General features: G+C 49.3%; 6 protein-coding genes across 6 annotated transcripts; 4 read left to right on the top strand and 2 right to left on the bottom strand.

Moving 5' to 3' along the window:
- Window positions 1–1182: 1182 nt before the first annotated feature.
- CDV56_104184 (ubiquitin C-terminal hydrolase 37) lies at window positions 1183–2819 on the top strand (the record flags this gene model as incomplete). The annotated part of the gene is made up of 5 exons (XM_026757803.1): window positions 1183–1347; window positions 1423–1593; window positions 1754–1935; window positions 2037–2221; window positions 2275–2819. 5 exons carry the CDS (start codon window positions 1183–1185, stop codon window positions 2817–2819), a joined length of 1248 nt encoding a protein of 415 aa, XP_026613502.1.
- Window positions 2820–3882: 1063 nt separating this feature from the next.
- On the top strand, window positions 3883–5491 carry CDV56_103916 (putative oxysterol binding protein (Orp8); the record flags this gene model as incomplete). Its single annotated transcript, XM_026757535.1, has 6 exons — window positions 3883–3968; window positions 4034–4110; window positions 4181–4220; window positions 4270–4351; window positions 4410–4469; window positions 4541–5491. 6 exons carry the CDS (start codon window positions 3883–3885, stop codon window positions 5489–5491), a joined length of 1296 nt encoding a protein of 431 aa, XP_026613501.1.
- A 572-nt stretch (window positions 5492–6063) lies between these two features.
- On the bottom strand, window positions 6064–9951 carry CDV56_103446 (condensin subunit YCS4; the record flags this gene model as incomplete). The annotated part of the gene is made up of 5 exons (XM_026757065.1): window positions 6064–6237; window positions 6314–8695; window positions 8756–8897; window positions 8949–9072; window positions 9126–9951. The coding sequence occupies 5 exons, from the start codon at window positions 9949–9951 to the stop codon at window positions 6064–6066; spliced, it is 3648 nt and encodes a 1215-aa protein (XP_026613500.1).
- A 929-nt stretch (window positions 9952–10880) lies between these two features.
- CDV56_103171 (serine/threonine protein kinase CDC7) lies at window positions 10881–12541 on the top strand (the record flags this gene model as incomplete). The annotated part of the gene is made up of 3 exons (XM_026756790.1): window positions 10881–11151; window positions 11234–11678; window positions 11737–12541. The coding sequence occupies 3 exons, from the start codon at window positions 10881–10883 to the stop codon at window positions 12539–12541; spliced, it is 1521 nt and encodes a 506-aa protein (XP_026613499.1).
- Window positions 12542–12791: 250 nt separating this feature from the next.
- On the bottom strand, window positions 12792–13808 carry CDV56_103028 (ubiquitin-specific protease OTU1; the record flags this gene model as incomplete). The annotated part of the gene is made up of 1 exon (XM_026756647.1): window positions 12792–13808. The coding sequence occupies one exon, from the start codon at window positions 13806–13808 to the stop codon at window positions 12792–12794; it is 1017 nt and encodes a 338-aa protein (XP_026613498.1).
- Window positions 13809–14792: 984 nt separating this feature from the next.
- On the top strand, window positions 14793–17852 carry CDV56_102527 (putative RSC complex subunit (RSC1); the record flags this gene model as incomplete). Its single annotated transcript, XM_026756146.1, has 5 exons — window positions 14793–14962; window positions 15117–15279; window positions 15355–15423; window positions 15494–16765; window positions 16854–17852. The coding sequence occupies 5 exons, from the start codon at window positions 14793–14795 to the stop codon at window positions 17850–17852; spliced, it is 2673 nt and encodes an 890-aa protein (XP_026613497.1).
- Between the last annotated feature and the right edge of the window lie 440 nt (window positions 17853–18292).

Below are 18292 nucleotides of genomic sequence, written 5' to 3'. Positions count from 1 at the left end.
ACCATACGCGACTGCACTCACTCGCCAAATGAAAGTTAGGTGATAGGTGGCACTGTCACTTGAGATCGCGACAGATTGAGATCGATAATATCCCTAGAATCAGCAGCAACAGTAGTAGCAGTCACCTCTGAGAGAAGTGTATGTAGTAATAACTTTTGTTATTATGGTTGTTGAAAAGTAGCTAGAAATCTGGAAAAAGAAGAGCTTTGCGTTTAGCGGGTCGACAAGTGCGGATCGGATCAGACACCTTTAGCATACTTAATCCCCCAGCTAGAGAGTACCTACTAGTACCTTTACTATGATGTTCTTTCTACCTATCCCTTCATTTCGACTCGGCTCAGTCTTTCATTCTCCTCCTCATTTTCATCTTCTTATTTTAATTTATTTTTTATTTTTTCCATTTCGCTCCTAATCAAACTAGATCTTTTCATATTTGCTGGATGAATTGGGTTTGTATGATTGAAACTCAAGTACTCCGTAGTACCTCCGTTACCTCTTGCTAAGGTATCCCCCGCTCAGCCTGGAGGGTTAATTCAATCGAAATATCAACAGGTGTGGAGTATCTGGTCAGGTCTCTTACATGTCTCCATTGATTTGACACTTTCATAAGGATTTCCTCGTACATATTTTCAAGATATTATTATTACTACTACCTTACATACTATGGATGAACTCATAGGTATAGATAGCTTACGCGTGAAGTCGCGTCGGAGGAACCTTAAGAAGAACGAGAAGAAGCTTTGTCTTGTCCAATCAGCAAGCAGCAATGTTGAACCAGCTCCCCCAATTCAATATCGTGGATATCCATTATTATTTCATCAGGACGGTATCTACCCCATATCCTTGTTGTCTATCTGGGTCATTTCGGTGATTGTACCTGCAAATACAATAATCAGAAGACGTTGATATTATTCTCTTCTTAGAGGCTTGGGAGACGTTTTCGATCTCCATCTTGTCCCCTACTCACAAGTGGATATTGAAAGGAAGCCGGCGGGCAAACTTATATATCAGTTTCTTCCTGATAACACCCGGCACGGGCTCCTGGCTTCTTAATGAGTGTTGTGTCATTCTGCAATTTTGCTGATCATTCGCGGTCGGACCTTGCTCCTAGAACACATCTTCCTGAAGAGACCTAGGCTAGCTTCTGCCAACCAGGCTCTACGAAGGAAATACCTAGCCAACATGAGCCAGCGCAACAAACGCAGGCGAGTGAATGCCAGTTCGAGCTCACCATCTGTATCGTCGAATCTTACGATGGCAAACCCAATTACTGCAGATCCATGTAACCCTGCCAATGTGTTGGAAAGGCAAAAATGGAACGGCTTCTGTGAGCTTGAGTCGGAACCGGTAAGTATGATGGTAGATTTATGCTATCGGTATGCGCGCTACTTTGACTACGGAGCCGGTTCTCATACTTGCTAGGCTATTTTTAACGTGATGCTGCGCGAATTCGGAGTCAAAGGGGTCAAGGTTCAAGAAGTCGTCTCACTGGACGAAGAATTGATGGCATTCTTAAAGTATGACTCTTCCAGTGACATTGTCTCTGACATTCTTAACGGCCTGTTGATTCTGAAGAAGGCTTACATGCAAGTAGTAAGCCAATATATGGTCTAATCTTTCTATTTCGTTGGCGAGAAGATGATCCTGATAAGCAGGAAGCGAGCTGTCCAGAAGGGCTTTGGTTTGCAAACCAGGTCTGTCTCCTTCCTTTCATACGTCTCACACACCGTGTTCCTTGACTTATCTTGCAAAGACGGCCAGTAATGCCTGCGCAAGCGTGGCACTCCTGAACATTGTGAACAACATCGAAGGAATCGACCTTGGGGACAATTTACGACATTTCAGAGAATTTACGATGCCGTTCACACCAGCGTTGAGGGGCGATGCCATCAACAATTTTGAATTCGTCAAACGGATACACAACTCGTTTGCCAGGTGGGTCGTTTCTTACACTCCCACCCCGTCCCTGTTCCTTCTTCTTCCTGGTCCGTCGTATCACGGTGTTATCGTGACTTCATCTCACTTCTGAGAGACAGGAGAATGGACATATTGAATTCAGATCTGCAGCTGAAGGTGGAGGCGACATCCAAACGTTCTCGGTCAGGCAAGAACAGGCATGATGAGTTTGAGACTGACGCTGGATTTCACTTTATCGCATTTGTTCCTGCACTGGGCAAAGTCTGGAAGTTTGACGGCTTGGAGCGTCAGCCCCAAGCTCTCGGTGAGCAGGGTTCAATCTGCGCAAACGGTAGATATGAGCTGATGACAACCCAGGGGAATATGAGCCCGACGAGGACTGGTTGACTCTAGTACGGCCCAACATTCTCACCAGGATGGCGGAGTACGAAGAGGATCAAATTGAGTTCTCTATTCTCAGCGTGGCTAAGGATCCGCTTGTTGAGCTCGAAGATAAGCTGGCAATCAATGTCAAATGCTTGGAATCAGTCAACCGCTGGTTGGCTTCCCGCGAGGAGGCCGAGGAAGTCTGTCCCGGGCCCGAATGTCCCGCTTCTCTGCTCGAAAATACAATTTTGGGACCCGATATTTCCTTTAATTTGACGAGGCATCGCATCGAGGGCGTGATTATCCCACCAGGGCGTGAAGTACAGTATGAGAAAGCCTCAGTGGATGAACTGAGGCAGCATCAATACCGGCTCAGCAACGAGCAGCGGGAGCTTCGAGCAGCCATTTTGGAAGAACAGCAATCCCATCGGGCGGACGATGACTATGCAACCGGGCGGCGGTTCGACTACGGACCAGCAGTCAAAGCATGGATTCGGTTCTTGGCGCGCAAAAGAATCTTAGAGAGCTTGATATGATCAAGTTGTTGGGTTGAGGGAGGCTTCTGAGATTCGGGGAAATCAGTTTCTGGCATGGCTTGTAGACTTCTTCTGCGCGATGAGAATGGCCCGGAGAAATCCCAAGGACTGATTATGGTGAATGAATGACATTCGCTCATATAATGCCGTGGCAATTGCCATGCATGTAATACACCTGTCGGGGACATATGCTGCAAAAGTTACTTCGTCCACGTAGATTCCCCAAGGTTCAGGTAGCTTTGTACCTTGATTCAGTCAAAGGGCGATATTAACGAGACAGGACCGCTTGTCGCCAATCAACTTTGTTACTTTGCTCATATGGCTGCTTCATTCTTTCCGTAGAACTTCCAGGAAAGCTTTCTGAGCCCTCGTGGTGAGCCGATTGGATGACAGCCCTGCATTCTGTTTTCTTATCCCGAAGATGGCTTTGAGATTACCTTATACAAGGATGTGCTGGTCCGAATTGTCCAGCTGCCTTGAAAGACGAGACGATCTAGATAGATAATGCTTCCACCATCAAGAGAAAGAGAAGCCTCTATCTTTCTTCATCCTCGTTCGAGATTCCCGTCTTCTTCCTGGTTGCGATCGGTTGAGGTGGCCAAGGACCCATAATAATAATAGCCAGAAATCATAGGTCAAAACTCATCAAAGCCAAGTCTCCTCCTCCACCTTTGTCAAACGCCATCGGTTCACTAGTCTAGTCATTCTAGTACTAGTTATCTCGTCCGATAACGAATTGTCGGTGACGTATCTGCTAACTGGAACTAAGGTACTACCTTTTATTCTTCAACCGTTGGGGCTGAAGAAAAGTCACCGCCTGGAGTTCTACGCGACGTCTATCTTGATTTTTATATCGTGATCATCATCATTCTTCCCCTAATTCGCGTTGTGTTCAGCTGTCTTTGACTTCCCCTGTCGACTCGGCTACTGGTCCGATCGAGATTGGCATTCCTCTGTGTCTGGATTGACTGGACGCTGGACATACCCCTTGGGAATCTTGCTTTTGCCTCCACTGCTCGTCCGAAACGGCACTTAACACTGTATATAGACGAATTTGCCCAAGATGTCTTCTGTTGCAGCCACAGAGACACCCGACAAGGCAAATGATGACTCGTCTAAGCTGAAAACTTTCCTTTCCATTCTCCGCAAGTACGTACTGCTTCGAGATCTATTGTTGTACGTCTCGGACCTAATACGATGGCTGCACATGTTAGGTTCGTTGGCGTGGCAGACATCGCATCTGTCCGTTTCTCCTTACCTGCAAATCTTCTGGAGCCCACACCGAATTTGGGTGAGTCGATCCGGGCTGCGTTGTTCGATGCGAGACGGACAGATGTCTGACGAAGCTTGACCGTCTCTAGAATATTGGAACTACCTCGACAGACCGGAAACTTTCGCGAGGTTAGTATGATACTCTTTCCGTACTCCGCATAGGCTCGCTATCTGACAGGCAAGATCACAGCATAGGGAAGTCGGATGAACCCGTTGGTCGAATGCTGGAAGTGTTGAGGTTCTGGTTTACCAAGGATCTGGTATGTCTTCAACGTCAACTCGGTGTCTTGACAAAGATATCCACTGAGCCCATGATAGAAATATATCAAAGGCAAACCTTGCAAACCCTACAATTCGACACTGGGTGAGTTCTTTCGGGTAAGTGTCGACGCACACGGGCAGACCGCCGCGGCGTGCCAGGACAGTATCGACTGATTCGGCCTTTTCAGTGTAGTTGGGAGGTTCAAGACAATGCGCCCGACATATCCTCGCTTCCGACAGCAGGCGTACAAAACGGGACCCTTGCCAATGGCGGTGACCGCGGAGAAACCGTCAAGATATGCTATCTGACCGAACAGACATCACACCATCCACCAGTGTCTGCCTTCTTTATAGACTGCCCGGCAAGAGGGGTCTCCGCTCGTGGATTTGATCAGCTCAGTGCCAAATTCACAGGCACGAGCATTCGCGTCGCTCCTGGTCAACACAACCTGGGAATCTTCGTCAATATTGAGAAGAGAGACAATGAGGAATACCAGCTGACCCATCCAAGTGCTCATCTTGGTGGGCTATTGAGAGGTGCGCTGGCCATTTCAGTTTCGGATACGTGTTTTATCATCTGCTCCAAAACCCGCATCAAGGTCATTCTACAGTATCTGGAGGACGGCTGGCTTGGTCGAGCCCAGAACAAGGTTGAAGGGTTGATTTTCCGGTATGACCCGAACCAGGATACCATCACTAGAATCAAAGATGTGCCCGAGGGCGATGTTCTTGCCAAGATCAGCGGGTCGTGGCATGGACAGATCTATTACACCATGGCTGGAACAGTTGAGCCTCGTCTCTTGATTGATGTAACGCCTCTCTTCCCAGTGCCAAAGACTTTACCTCCCGAGGAAGACCAGTTGTCAAACGAATCTCTCAAGTTTTGGGCGGGGGTTACCAAAGCCATCAAGGAAAAAAGATATAGTGAGGCTACAAGACTCAAGCAAGAAATCGAAGAGCGACAGCGAGAAAGGGCAGCAGAGCGGCAACAGAAGAAAGAATCGTGGCAGCCGCGGTTTTTCACAGGGAGTGTTACACCGTTAGGAAGACCAGAGTTGACCGAAGAGGGATATAAAGCCCTGCAGGGCCTTCGTCACGGCGACTATAAACTGGCGGAAAGCGAAAGAAAAGGCGCCTGAGCCTTTGGGCTGAGTTTTGAAATTTGAATATGGGATGGTTTTGAACCTGGAGTATCTGGCAGCTCACTGGTGGGCTTTGTTGGTCCTTCCATCTTCCCACGTTTTGTGCAGCATTGGGCAAAGATTTGCTTTGCCTCGTGCGCGTCTTGCCCCTTTCGACTACCTGGAGGCGATAGGTGCCATCAATCTATCATTTTCGTTAACTACCTGTTGATAATACAAGATTATTGCTTTTCAAGAACTCACCCTCGTGTTCATGACCCCTACTTTGCGTTCTTCTGAGCAGATTCAGAAGAATGACTTGAATACATAACATCTGAACCGGGGAATACATATTCTTGAAGGTACGGGAATCAGCCCTATACATTGTGATCCACCGTTCAAAATGCGAACAAAAGTCAACATGGTAAAACAAAATAGGAGAGTAGTATCTAAATGAAGTCATGTACCCATAATCATATGTAGCCTTTCCTTCCTCCCAGTCCCAGAAAGCTGCGCCTTTACTCCTCGGCAGAAATGGAATGCTCATGATCCGTCACTAATCCAACCCCAACACCATCGTCGCAATTAACTCAAGCATTTGCAGTGATAACTTTGTTGAAACCTGCGCTTACTGTCTTTGCGATGTCCTCGTTCTTGTGAGGGAGGAGTGACAGAGCATAAGCCACGTCGTTCCACTGGCGCTCGGTTTCGCATCGAGGCAGTCTAGCAGCAAGTTTCTCGGCTAACTGCCTGGCATGTTTTTCCTGTAAAAGAAACAGTTAGATACTCGTTGCGACGAATAGATACGCACCGCATCTTGTCAGATTTTGAATAACTCACCTTTTCAACAAAGCCGATCAGGAATTTAACGATACGTCTCAGAGCACCCTCTTCAAGATTCCGCTCAGCACTCAACAGACTGAACATGTCGACAAAGTGATTGTACACTGCGTTGTCCTTAGTTGCCAATTCCGTGAAAAACATGCGAGCCAAATCAGCGATCCGCTTGTCATCATCCTCCAAGCATTTGGCCATCTCACCCAACTGTCCCTTGACTTTTACTTGTCCAGCTAGAATAAGAAATGTGAGTGTCATCAGACAAGTGCGCTTGACTGATACATCATCATCATTGAGTCGACGATATAGGAAGTCTGTGTTCTCGTCGATGAGATGATTGAAGCAAACAGCCATGTCCCCAAGAGCAATAACTGCGTTACTGCGAACGGTTGGGTCCTCTGAGCGCTCCATGATGGTGATCAAGAGGGGGAGGTTCTTTTCGCAATACTCGGCTGATACGCACATCAGCTTGGCCATACACAGAGTGGCTGCCGCCTGAAGGTTGCGATCGGGATAGGCGTTACTATTAGCGCAAATCTCCGCAACCAGGGGCCCGAAGTTCGACAGAAGAGAATTCTCTCCGTAGAGCAATTCCCGTTCTCGAATGTGAGACATGGCCTCTGTGAAATCATCTTCGGTTGTGCCACCAATGAGGTCCAATTCATCGTCCTCGCCCGCTTCATTGTCCTTGTGAGCGGCTGTGTTGGCAGCCTTATTCTTCTCCTGTTCTGCCTTGCGACGCTTGAAGTCAAGTTCACATAGCTCAAGATGGACAATCTGCTTGATAGCAATATGACCAACAATAAAAAGCAACTGAGACAGTGCGGCAGAAGATGTCTTTGGCCGCGGGCTTTGACCATCAGTGGAGGCTGTTCCGGGGCGCTGCTCGTCTTCATCACCGGAGGCCTTGGAAGAAGGCCGTTGCAACTGCGGCTGGAATACAGACCTAGTCTTACGCTTTAGAATATCAGAGCAAAGGACATCTGGATGCTTCGAGAGCGTATATATGGCCCCAATGGCTTGCTCTGCCACACCATACCACTCTTTGCTGTCCGACACAATTTCGACCATGGCGGCAAGCTTACTGAGAACGGGGTGATCATTTGCTAGCTTGGGAATGCCAGCATCTTTCGATTTCGCCTGCCGTCCAGGCACCATTCGCTTCAACGCAGTGCAGGTGTATTTTGCAAGCAACAGATCGCTTCTGCCTATGTTGCCAAGCCCAATGCGCAGCATCACTTCGGTTTCCTTGATTACAACATCCGGATCTGCCAGGGCCAGCATACCGAGGATAATAATGGCACCCCGCCGCTGAGTCTTGGAAATCTCTTTGCGTTGAACACCATAGACTTGCCAAAGCTTGGCAATAACCGCATCGGAAATGTGACCAGCTTTCATCATGGTACTGAGCAATTGTTCGAGGCATGTCAACTCGGCAGGTGTTGAGCCAAAGGTCAAACTGATTATGTTCCGGGCAACGTAGTTTGCGGCATCATTGGGGCCGAACGAGTCCGGCGCATCAAAGAACAGACCCTTGTAGCAGTCAATCAGATGGGTCTGAACTCCTTTGCCTTCATCGCTGTTGCCTTTGGTCCAGATGAGTCGCAGCATCCGCCTGATGCCACTGCGTGAAGTCTCAACTTTATACGCATCAAGCACCACAAAGAAGTCCATGGCTTCAATGACTTCGCTCTTATTCCGAGATGACAGGAGCTGGGAGACCACTGCTGAGGCGGAGTGAAGCACCTCAATGAAACGGATGGCTTCGTTGTAGTATTTTCTGGTCAGCTGCAGTCGCGCCAGTAGTTCGGACGTCGCTGCCTGTTCCGCGGCCTTTTGAATGGCCGCAGCTTTTTCGTCGTCGGTCATGCGTGGGGCCTTCGATGGGGAATCTTCAGGTATCTGGGTGGCGTCGTCCAACAGCTCGCTGTCGACATGCGAAGCCTCACCACCGTCGAAGCCGGGTGTCTCGGGCGGCCTTAGTGCATTAAGTTCCGCATCGACATTGTCGAGACGAGCTGCCCACTCTTTGTAGGAAAGCTGTCCGCCGTGCATTACACTGAATGGGTGGGTAGAGACCAGTTTCGCAAGTAACTTGATCGCATTGCGTCGCACATTGCTGCTTTTGTCTTCCAAGCTCCTTGCCGCCAGCTCCGCAACTGCCTGTCGTCTTTTTGGGAACTTCTGTTCGAGGTCACAAATCCTCATATATACCTGGATGGCTCGGCAACGGCAGTAGGGATTGACGTCGAGAAATCGCTCTTCTAATACATCAAAGAACGCATTGATTTGGGTTTTGTAGTTCTCACTGCGTTCTTCTTGTCTGCTAAGATCCGCAATTAGATTTCCGCAAACCTCAACAACAGCGCAACGAAGAGTGTATGACTGCAGAAATGATTAGCCCCATCTTCTATTCAACCAATAAGATGGGCTTGGGCATATTACTTCGCTGTCCAATTGTTTGGCCAACAGAGTCATCTGCTTGATGATCAGCCGCGGTGCCAGCTCTGACAGCTTCACGATAAAGGCCGAAACTGATTTCGGCCCTCGTGTATCGTTCGAGTTGAATTCTTTGTTTCCGAGTTCCCTGCGATCGATTAGCCATAGTTTAGTAGTGACGCGTGAGGCATCTGAGTACTTCAATATCTCATCCGATAGTTGTGGATAGTCATATTGCTCCGCAAGAATGTGTAAAAATTCAGCCATAGGCTCTGACAGATGCTCAAAATACGTCAGGCTTTGTACGATGGATGTCTGCGCTCCTTCACAGCATATTAGCTCAGGCATCCCCGCTCGTCATGTTCTTGGATCCTACCAAAAGCATGACCATGATGTTTCACAGCAATGCAAAGAACTTTGAAAGCATGCATTCGAATGGTCAGGCTCTTGACCCGTTGCTCGCTCTCCAAGATGAGGTAAATCGCACGGGTGAACAAGTTGATGAAAGCGTCGCGGTCCGACGTGGTCATGAAGATCCTGCTCAATTTAAGTTTCATCACTTTGCACATCGTCTCCATAGATATCTGAATCTGCGCTGTCCAGTCCCAAGTACCATCCTTGTTGCTGGTCTTGGACCTTCCCGATTTACCTACACCTCTCCGAGCAGGCGCAGCCTCGGCGGGCTTTTCTGACGCTTTGACTTCCACAGCAGATAGAGCCCATTGAAGCAAAAAGCCATACATCTCCAATAGCTGTTTATGATGCTGGATAGCATCCTGCTCGTCGGATTCGAGATCTCCATGGATAGTATCTGCTTCGATAGACAGCCCGGACACTATCAGGTCGAGGAGTTTGCTGAGGGATTTCGTAGGGAGGAAAGACGTATATCTGCAGAGATTGAAAAGTTCAGAATGGGTTCCACCAGGGCCAGAAAGTTCGGAGAACGGAGAAGGGGCCGTCGCGCACTTTAGAAGGAACTGCAGCGAGTCAAAAAATGACTGTCTCGCCAACGCTTCGGGGTTCTCAGCCACTGCATCTACAATCGGATTGAGTATATTATCGATCAACGCTGGCGTTAATTGCTCTGGGTCGCTTTCGCAATCCAGCAGTTCCGGGTCGGCATCGTTTGTGGGAACAGAGGCCGGATCACTCAGGTAATATTTGAGTGACTCGTTGATATCAAACTGAATCCTGTCCTCCATGCTGAGCGACTGCGAGGATGTCCTCGGAGCACGCTTCGAGAGGTTGAGTGACGAAATGGGACTTGCACACTTCAGAGTGGGGGTATAGAGGGATGAGTTTGAGTGAAAGAGTCGGCGGTGGGAAGGGAGGGGAATGTTTGGTGATGCAGGCGTGCCGTAGGTTTTGTTTGTGTTTTTCCTTTTTAGATCATTCTGCCATGGCGGCATGATATCTCTTATCCTGAATGGGGGTGGGTGAAATCTGTATGTTACATTGTAAATACTAGTACTGTATAGAATGTACACTAGGTTAGTGTTTGGTGAAAACTCATGGTACTAAGGTACCTTCGCACTACGGTAGGTAAGATAGCTAACATAATGTCAGTTAAAACGAAGAAACCTAAGGTAGGTACGGAGGTGTGGTGCAAAAGTCATTGTCGGACCCACATACCTACAGCCAATTAGCATTCAGAGATTGTATTTAGCAGGTCACGTGACTGCTGAGGACTTTTGCACCACACCTCCGTACGGAGTTACCTCTTTACCTCAGTCATGCAAGGTATTGAACAGTACCCTGTATGGTAAGAGACTGAGACCACCTTATTACCTGTAATCAATTTTGTATACTGAGCAGAAATAAACAAACACCACCATACCTAATTGGGACATTTTGCATGCTGCTTTCACTATCTTTAGACCCAACTGTTTGATGGATTGTACACATGATATACGCGACTACCATCGTCACCAACCGCGAAATCGATGTTTTGAGAGATCCTCGACGCGCGCGCTGCTTTGCATAATCCATTTATTACCAGAACCCTTTGCCAACCCTGTGGTCTGAGCCCCTGATCTAGTCGATCGTATTGGTACATGCAAGATCTTTGAGGAACCCCTCACTCAGCTCGGCCATAGTGGTGGTCTCTGATCTGATCAGTGACATGTCCACAATGCTCGCTCCAGTTACTGGTATCTTTGGACTGCAAAAGGTTGGGGCTGTGGACCATCATCGCACACAAGGATCCATGTCTGTGGTAGACGATGGTACTGCCACAGACAGTGACGCCTCGGCAGACTCACTTCGCGGAGAGAGCGACCATGAAGATGAGGACGAGGAGGAGGAGGAAGTGGACGACTCGGTCCGGGAAGATATGAAGAAACTCGAGGATACATTTCCGGGGATCTCTGATAGATTTCGCCTGGTGAACAGGATTGGTGAAGGTACCGACATCCCTTTTATGTTCGGAGTTGTCCCTTCCCACTTGGTGAATTATGGCTGACCGTTGAACTTTGATCACCGTAGGGACATTTTCAACGGTTTACAAAGCTGAGGACCTTTTGTACGACCATTACAAAAATGATTGGGACACTTTCCAGGAAAACCAAAGCAGTAACTGGTCAAGTCCTCCAGCAAAGAGACGGCGAGTGGAGGAGTCGGTCATCAAGCGGAGAAAACCGCGATACGTTGCGCTGAAGAAGATCTACGTTACCAGCAGTCCATTGAGGATTCAAAATGAACTGGAGCTGCTCCATGACCTTCGGGGCTGCCGGTCCGTGTGTCCTTTGATCACTGCCTTCAGGCACCAGGACCAGGTTGTGGCTGTCTTGCCTTTCTTTCCCCATACCGACTTTCGCATTCAATATCGCACATTCATGGTCGCCGATATGCGACATTATTTCAGATCCCTTTTCACTGCGCTAAACTCCGTCCATAAGCACAATATTCTTCATCGAGACATCAAGCCAACGTAAGTGGATTGCTGTGTGTCGGCCATTGCGTCACTCGTTCTCTAAGCACCTTGACAGTAACTTCTTGTACAACCCTGAGCTTCGCGAAGGCGTCCTTGTAGACTTTGGTCTGGCGGAAGTAAGTGTCCACTTTCAAAAGGTTCTCACTGCAGAATTTCTCATTCGTCTTTTCCAGCGCGAGGGGTCTGAATATACTGGCACCTGTCTTTGCGCCAACCCGAACTTTGTGCGTCGCACTCGGTTGCTGCAGAGCTACTACTATACGCATTGCTCTACGTCCACGCTGTCGACCGGCTACCCTAAGAACGACTCACGGCCGGCAAGACGTGCTAATCGAGCGGGAACTCGCGGCTTCCGGGCGCCGGAGGTTCTTTTCAAATGTACATCTCAAACAACCAAGATAGACATGTGGTCTGCCGGCGTGATTCTGTTAACCTTGCTTGGACGTCGATTCCCTTTTTTCAACTCCGCCGACGATGTTGATGCCATGATAGAAATGGCAAGTATATTTGGTACCCGTCGGATGAAGACTGCAGCCGCCATGCATGGTCAGATTTTCGAAACCAACATTCCTACTATTGGCGAAAAGGGCTATGGCTGGGAGAAACTGGTGAAATGGGCCAGTTGTGTGGAAGAATTGACCGAGAGCGAGAGGCAAGCCACTCGACTCCTGGCTGGCCTCATGGAGCTGGACCCGTACAAAAGACTAAGTGCCAGAGAAGCTTTGCTGCACGAGTTCTTCACCAAACCTATAGAGCACGACGTGGAGTGGGGTGGACATCCTGAGGACAGCCCAGATACTGGGGACGACGAGGAAGGCGACAGAGAGGAAGGCGAGGCGGATGAAGTAGCGATGGTGTAGAAGGGTTGGAAACCATGTATGATTATGATATCCCACAAAGAACGGCATTTTGATTTGTATCAATGTAACGAGTCCGCTACATATAAACGCGCTGTGTTGTACTACCACGTTCATGACTCTCGCCCTATTATACTTTTGTATATGGTTTCAGAAACTGTCCGCCCTCCGATCAAGATATATCTTATCCACTAATGTATCCAAAGGGCCAGATATCGGGGCCATGCAACCGGCTGTATCTATTGCGACATTGTCAGCTAGCTTCGCCGAAATCATAATGTCCTGTCTGTGTCGCATGCTTGGTGGCTCCTTTTTCGCCGATGAAAATGCCGCCGCAAGTGTTGCAGCGAATGCGAAAGCCTGCAGTATCTGTATAGTAATGTTTGCTCTGAAGAATCTCGCATAACGCCAGCGCTTTCTCCAGAACTACCGGATCGGCTGCGTCAAAGACCTTTGTATCAAACTCCGGAGGGGCATAAGCGTGAGTAAATGGTGGATCCGACGGTGACAAAGCAATGGTATCGTAGTGAATGCCAGAATACACCAGGACACACCGTGTGGGCGACCCTTCATTGAACCGATCCACCCGCAGTGTTTGCACGTCGATTGAGCAGATCTCGATATCGAAATGTTTGCTCAAAATGCTGAGCTCAATGGCCCCACCCCAGGAGTCCTCCTGCTGAATCCAACGGCAATAGTCGTCTGGCTTTTTCTCTAGCACTGCCTCTGAGTAGACGTCCGGGTTCGCTTGAATAGTCTGGGCGACAATTGACCGAAGCTCCGTCATAGTGTCCATTCCTCCCATGATTGCACTCCCTACCGCGCGAAACAGACAGGAGTTATCGTCAGGCATGATGCGCAACACAAAAGTGCCGGAATGTTCGGGGGAAGCAATCTCGGGAGGATCATCCGACACACCCTCATGCGGCTTGCGCGATAGAGACAGCTTCTTATCATCTTCCTGCGCCGTGGATATTTGTCTCTCACTGTCCCCGGCGCTTGGCGCCGGCGGGAGAGTAGTCGGTGCAGAATCCTCCTTCCTGGTGACGAGCAGTTGTTCGCCATTTAGACTGATCCCGAGGTCTCTGATTTTCTGGTCCGAAGGGAACCCATCTAATCCCAGACGTTTGAGGTCGGGATATCCATACTTCACATCATATGCTGTCAACCCGGTTTTCTCGACAATTTGAGTGCGAAGATCATTGACAGTTGCGGTGTCATCAAGAGTGACGGTGGACTGTCCAGCAGGTCCACGGACTCGGATCCTCATCTCCCACTAGCGAAGTAGATAGACCGCCGGAAAGATTGGAACAAGACCGAGAATGAATGTCAACTATTTCGGAAGTAGCCTTCAGGATCCAGACAACAGATCGGAAAAATGCCAGAGTATCAGGCACACGGAAGTATCTAGTGGCCAGAACGAAGTAAAGCCTTCGGAGGGATGGATGAGATGGAATAATGACGATTGCCCAGCAGCAACCACTTGAATGTGGGGCTGGCGGCGCATTGTCCTTAGACACGGAGTGGATTTGTACTGGGAAATGGGATGAATTGTATCTTCGAGTTGCTGAGAGATTTCGGGCATAAAATCCCGGCCATTGCGTTGGCCGACAAAGTCCTAGAATATGGCTTGATGATTCAAGCTAGGAATAAAGAATAAAGACGACCGCGCTCGTAGACATGAAAGACGTGCATGCTATGGAAGACTCACAACAGGAGATAGATAGGTACTACCGTACAGATGCGTCCAGAAGGCACCCATTCCCCGCATTGGCCCGTCCTTAAGCTAATCCGTACCTTAGGTATCAACTTAGCGGAAGCTGGTACGGAGGACGAATTACAAGCACAGAGGTTCTTGACAAAGCTTGATGGTCGGGAAACATCAAAGATCAATAAGTAAGGTCAGGTCCATTGGAAACTTGGAATACATAGATGGATGATAATGTGTAGGTGTAATATCACCAAGTAAATGTAGCTTACCTAGCCCTGTATGGAGTAGGTAAACAGTTGACGGTAACGTTCAGATCGTTACCGTATGGTATCGTTCCAGTCAGATACCTTAGTGACCGGAACTTGCTGAGTCAGCGTAATATTACTTCGCGAACCTCCCTCAACTCGCCTTCTTTTTTTGCGCGCTTCCCAGGTTGCGCAATCTGCATCTCCCAGAAAGTCTGTGGTCGGCTATCTTGAGTCTATCTGCAATCGCTCTCTGACCGTGGGTGTCACTCTCAGTGGTAGGGGTGTTGTTCACAGCATGGAAAAGGCGTCGGAGCCGTCGCAAAGCCAACCCGCTCCTGAGGAGCCGGTCAAATCGATTGAGGATGATGGCAAGGGCGATAGTTCTGCGACGGGCGGCGTTACCGACGAGCAATGGAGGTCGATGATGGATGTTGTCCTGGCTATTTATGAATTCAGAGAAGAGGAGTAAGTCCGGATATTCTTTCCTTGATGAGATTTTCAAGCGCAACGACACAGCAAAAAAAGAAAGAAACCCCCCCACCCCCCCAAATCTAGACCTCTCAACAAGTCGGGCTCTGTCCGCGTCATTTACTGTTAGCTGACTTTCCTCCCTCTACAGTGGCCATGACCCGTCGAGGCTGTTTCAGCGCAGCGTAAATAAGCGCAATGTTCCTGATTATTATGAGATCATCAAAGAGCCCATGGCCCTGAGTATCTTGAAACAGAAGATAAACAAGCGAGAGTACAAGAACTTCGCCGAGTTTGTGCGAGACTGCGCCCTGGTAAATCTTGCAGCTTATTTGCCATTGTGGAATCAGTGATGATGGCTTTTACTTACGGTGGTATCTTCGCTTTAGATCCCTCACAATGCGCAGACATATAATCGGCCAAATTCACAAGCATATGAGGATGCGCTTGTCATAAAGGTTCGTAAAGTTTTTTGGCTCCATATCCGTCGCCAAATACCACGGTGCTGAACCTTGTTCTCCAAATTAGGACGTTTTCATAGCAGAATTTGAAAAACTGGTTAAACAAGGGATTATCACCGCTGCAGAAGCCGAGCTTCCCGATCTAGGAGAGATTCCGGAGGCGGATCCTCTTCCCGAGGAGGAGGAAGAGGAAGACGAGGACGATGATGATGAGGAGGACGAGGATGATTCCGATGATGATGGCCGTCGCAAGAAGAAGCGCGGTCCCCGCCCTGGCTGGAAACGGGACGCAGGGAAGGATGACGGGCATAAATCGGCCGACCCAGAGCTCAGGAAGAAGCGGGGCCGGCCCCCGCGCGTCGATACCCCGATGGAGGCCAGGATCAAAGCAGTTTTGAAGGGGATCCGGAAGCTCAAAGGGCCTCTTGGTATGCTCAAAGTACGGCACTTTGAACGCTTGCCAGACAAAGCTACATATCCGGACTATTACGTTGAAATCAAGGAGCCGATTGCGATCGACATTATCAAACGGAAGTCCAAGCGCAAGAAGTACAACTCGGTTGATCATTTCATGCGGGATATGGATCTGATGTTCAACAATGCCAAAGCCTACAACCAGCCGGACAGTCAGATATACAAAGACGCTGTTGACTTGCAAGTGGAGGCTCGGAGGCTGGCCGAGATCGAGAAGAGAAAACCCGACAGCGAATATCTGATGGAGGATGGACGTCTCCCGTTGCCTGATGGCATTCTGTACAAAGGTGAGCTCTGGAAAGTGGGTGACTGGGTTCATATACAGAATCCGAACGATGTGACGAAGCCGATCGTCGCACAGATCTACCGCACATGGCAGGATTCTGAAGGTGAAAAGTGGGTCAATGCTTGCTGGTACTACCGTCCTGAGCAGACAGTCCATCACTTTGAGAAACATTTCTATCCGAACGAGGTGGTCAAGACTGGCCAGTACCGTGATCATCGGATCGAAGAGGTTGTCGACCGCTGCTTCGTGATGTTCTTTACTCGGTACAACCGCGGGCGCCCTAGAGGCCTTCCACCTGACAAGGAAGTATACGTCTGTGAGGCACGCTATAACGAGGAGAAGCACAAGCTCAACAAGATTAAAACATGGGCGAGTTGCCTTCCCGATGAAGTGCGAGAAAAAGATTACGAGATGGACCTCTTCGATGTCCCTCGGAGGATCAAGAAGATACCAAGTCCCATCAAACACTTGCTGAAGAGTGATGCGAAGGAAACTGACGATCTGCCCAAACCAACCTGGGGCGCCGATAATGCGCCACCCATTGTTGGAGCGGTGCATCGACGTCCACGCGACGAAAATGTAAGTATCTTATCTTATAGTCGGGCGGGGATTTTCCTCCGTCAACTCCTCTGAATTGTGGAATACTGACTGGAATCTCCTTCGACAGGAATCTCCGCCACCTGAGCCGACACCTTCTCCGCCCCCGTCGTTACCCCAGCCAGTATTGCCAACTGTTCCTCCTCGTCCGCCATCAATTAGCCAACCATCTACGCGGCCAAGCGTGGATAGTCCCGGCGCGGCTCCCGTAGTTGGGGTAGTCCCCGTCCCTGCGCGCTCTCCAGCTGCCCCAATCCCTCCTACCCAGGGCTCTCCTATTCCTGTGCCTCCAGTTGCCTATCAACAGCCTCAAGTACCGCCAGTCCAGGTTTATCAACCGGCCCTGCAGAGGCGTCCTAGCGCGTTTGTACCGCAAACTCCTCACTCCCCTGCTTACCAACCTTCGCCGGTACCGCACCCGTATGCGGCGGCTCAGCCATCTCCATATACGCCATATCAGGCAGGTCGTGTGCATGTACCGCCAGCATCGGTGTACAATCCTAACGCACCTCGTCCGATTGAGGTCTACCACCTCAGCGAGGCGGCAAATGCAGCAATCCCGGAGGATATTCGTGAACAGTTCCATTGCGACGACTCCGGTCATGTGCTTTTCTTCTCTGCTCCGCCACTCGACATCGTTCCATCGCTTCAGCAAAAACTAGGTCATTCCTTGAAATACCTGGCTGCTAAGGAGGAACGTCGGAAACTTGTTGAGCAGCGGAAACGGAAAGAAGATCTTGAGAGGGTCGAGCGAGAAGAGCGAGTCAAACGCCTACGCGCTGATGAAGAAACGGATCTCGCAGTCCGCGTGGAGGCGTTGACCGCCGAAGCTGTTGAGATCTTGGCAAGCCATGTCATGGTTGGCACGGAAAAGATCTACGAACTTCTATACTCGAACCGAGCAGAGACAGCCAAGCAAGCGGATGCCGAGGCTCGCGCACGCAGGATCATGGCTGATCGCTTCTCTCAAGAGAAGACGGCGCAGATCCAGGCTTATTCTAGCAAAGCGACCGCTGTCAGCCTCAAAGGTAGTGCGATGTATATGGACGATATTGACCCCAGGACCTAGTGCCAGGGGGTGGATTTACGTCTTCGGTTGCGTATCATTGGTGCTTCTCAGGGCCTTTCCATGAGAATAACAAGGGGGACTGCGTCATGTTTGAGCTTCAGCGTTATCACGTTTTTACTTTGAAAGACAATATCAATACCGGGAAAAAGGGAGGGCGCGTAATGTTCAGGAGTCTGGTATGGGCAGAGCGAGAATTACAACCGTGTGTACACTAGTAGCATTAAGATACTGAAATGAAAGCTGAAAGTTCAAGTAATCCCTGGACCTGCCTGTCGGACCAGACTTAGGACCAGATTGACCGACACAGAATTCGTGATGCGCTTAGGCCATGGACGACCTAGCATCTTCTGTTCGACTCAGATATGTACATCAATCCCTTGGGCCCGCATACCCAAGCAATTGTCCCCGCAGTAAAGCCGGGAGATGCTGCCTGAAAAAAA

This window comes from Aspergillus thermomutatus (genome assembly GCF_002237265.1).
Source record: "Aspergillus thermomutatus strain HMR AF 39 chromosome Unknown NODE_125, whole genome shotgun sequence".
NCBI classification, from domain to species: Eukaryota; Fungi; Ascomycota; class Eurotiomycetes; order Eurotiales; family Aspergillaceae; genus Aspergillus; species Aspergillus thermomutatus.
The sequence above is the reverse complement of the archived record's forward strand: the minus strand, read 5'-3'. Positions and strand labels throughout refer to the sequence as shown.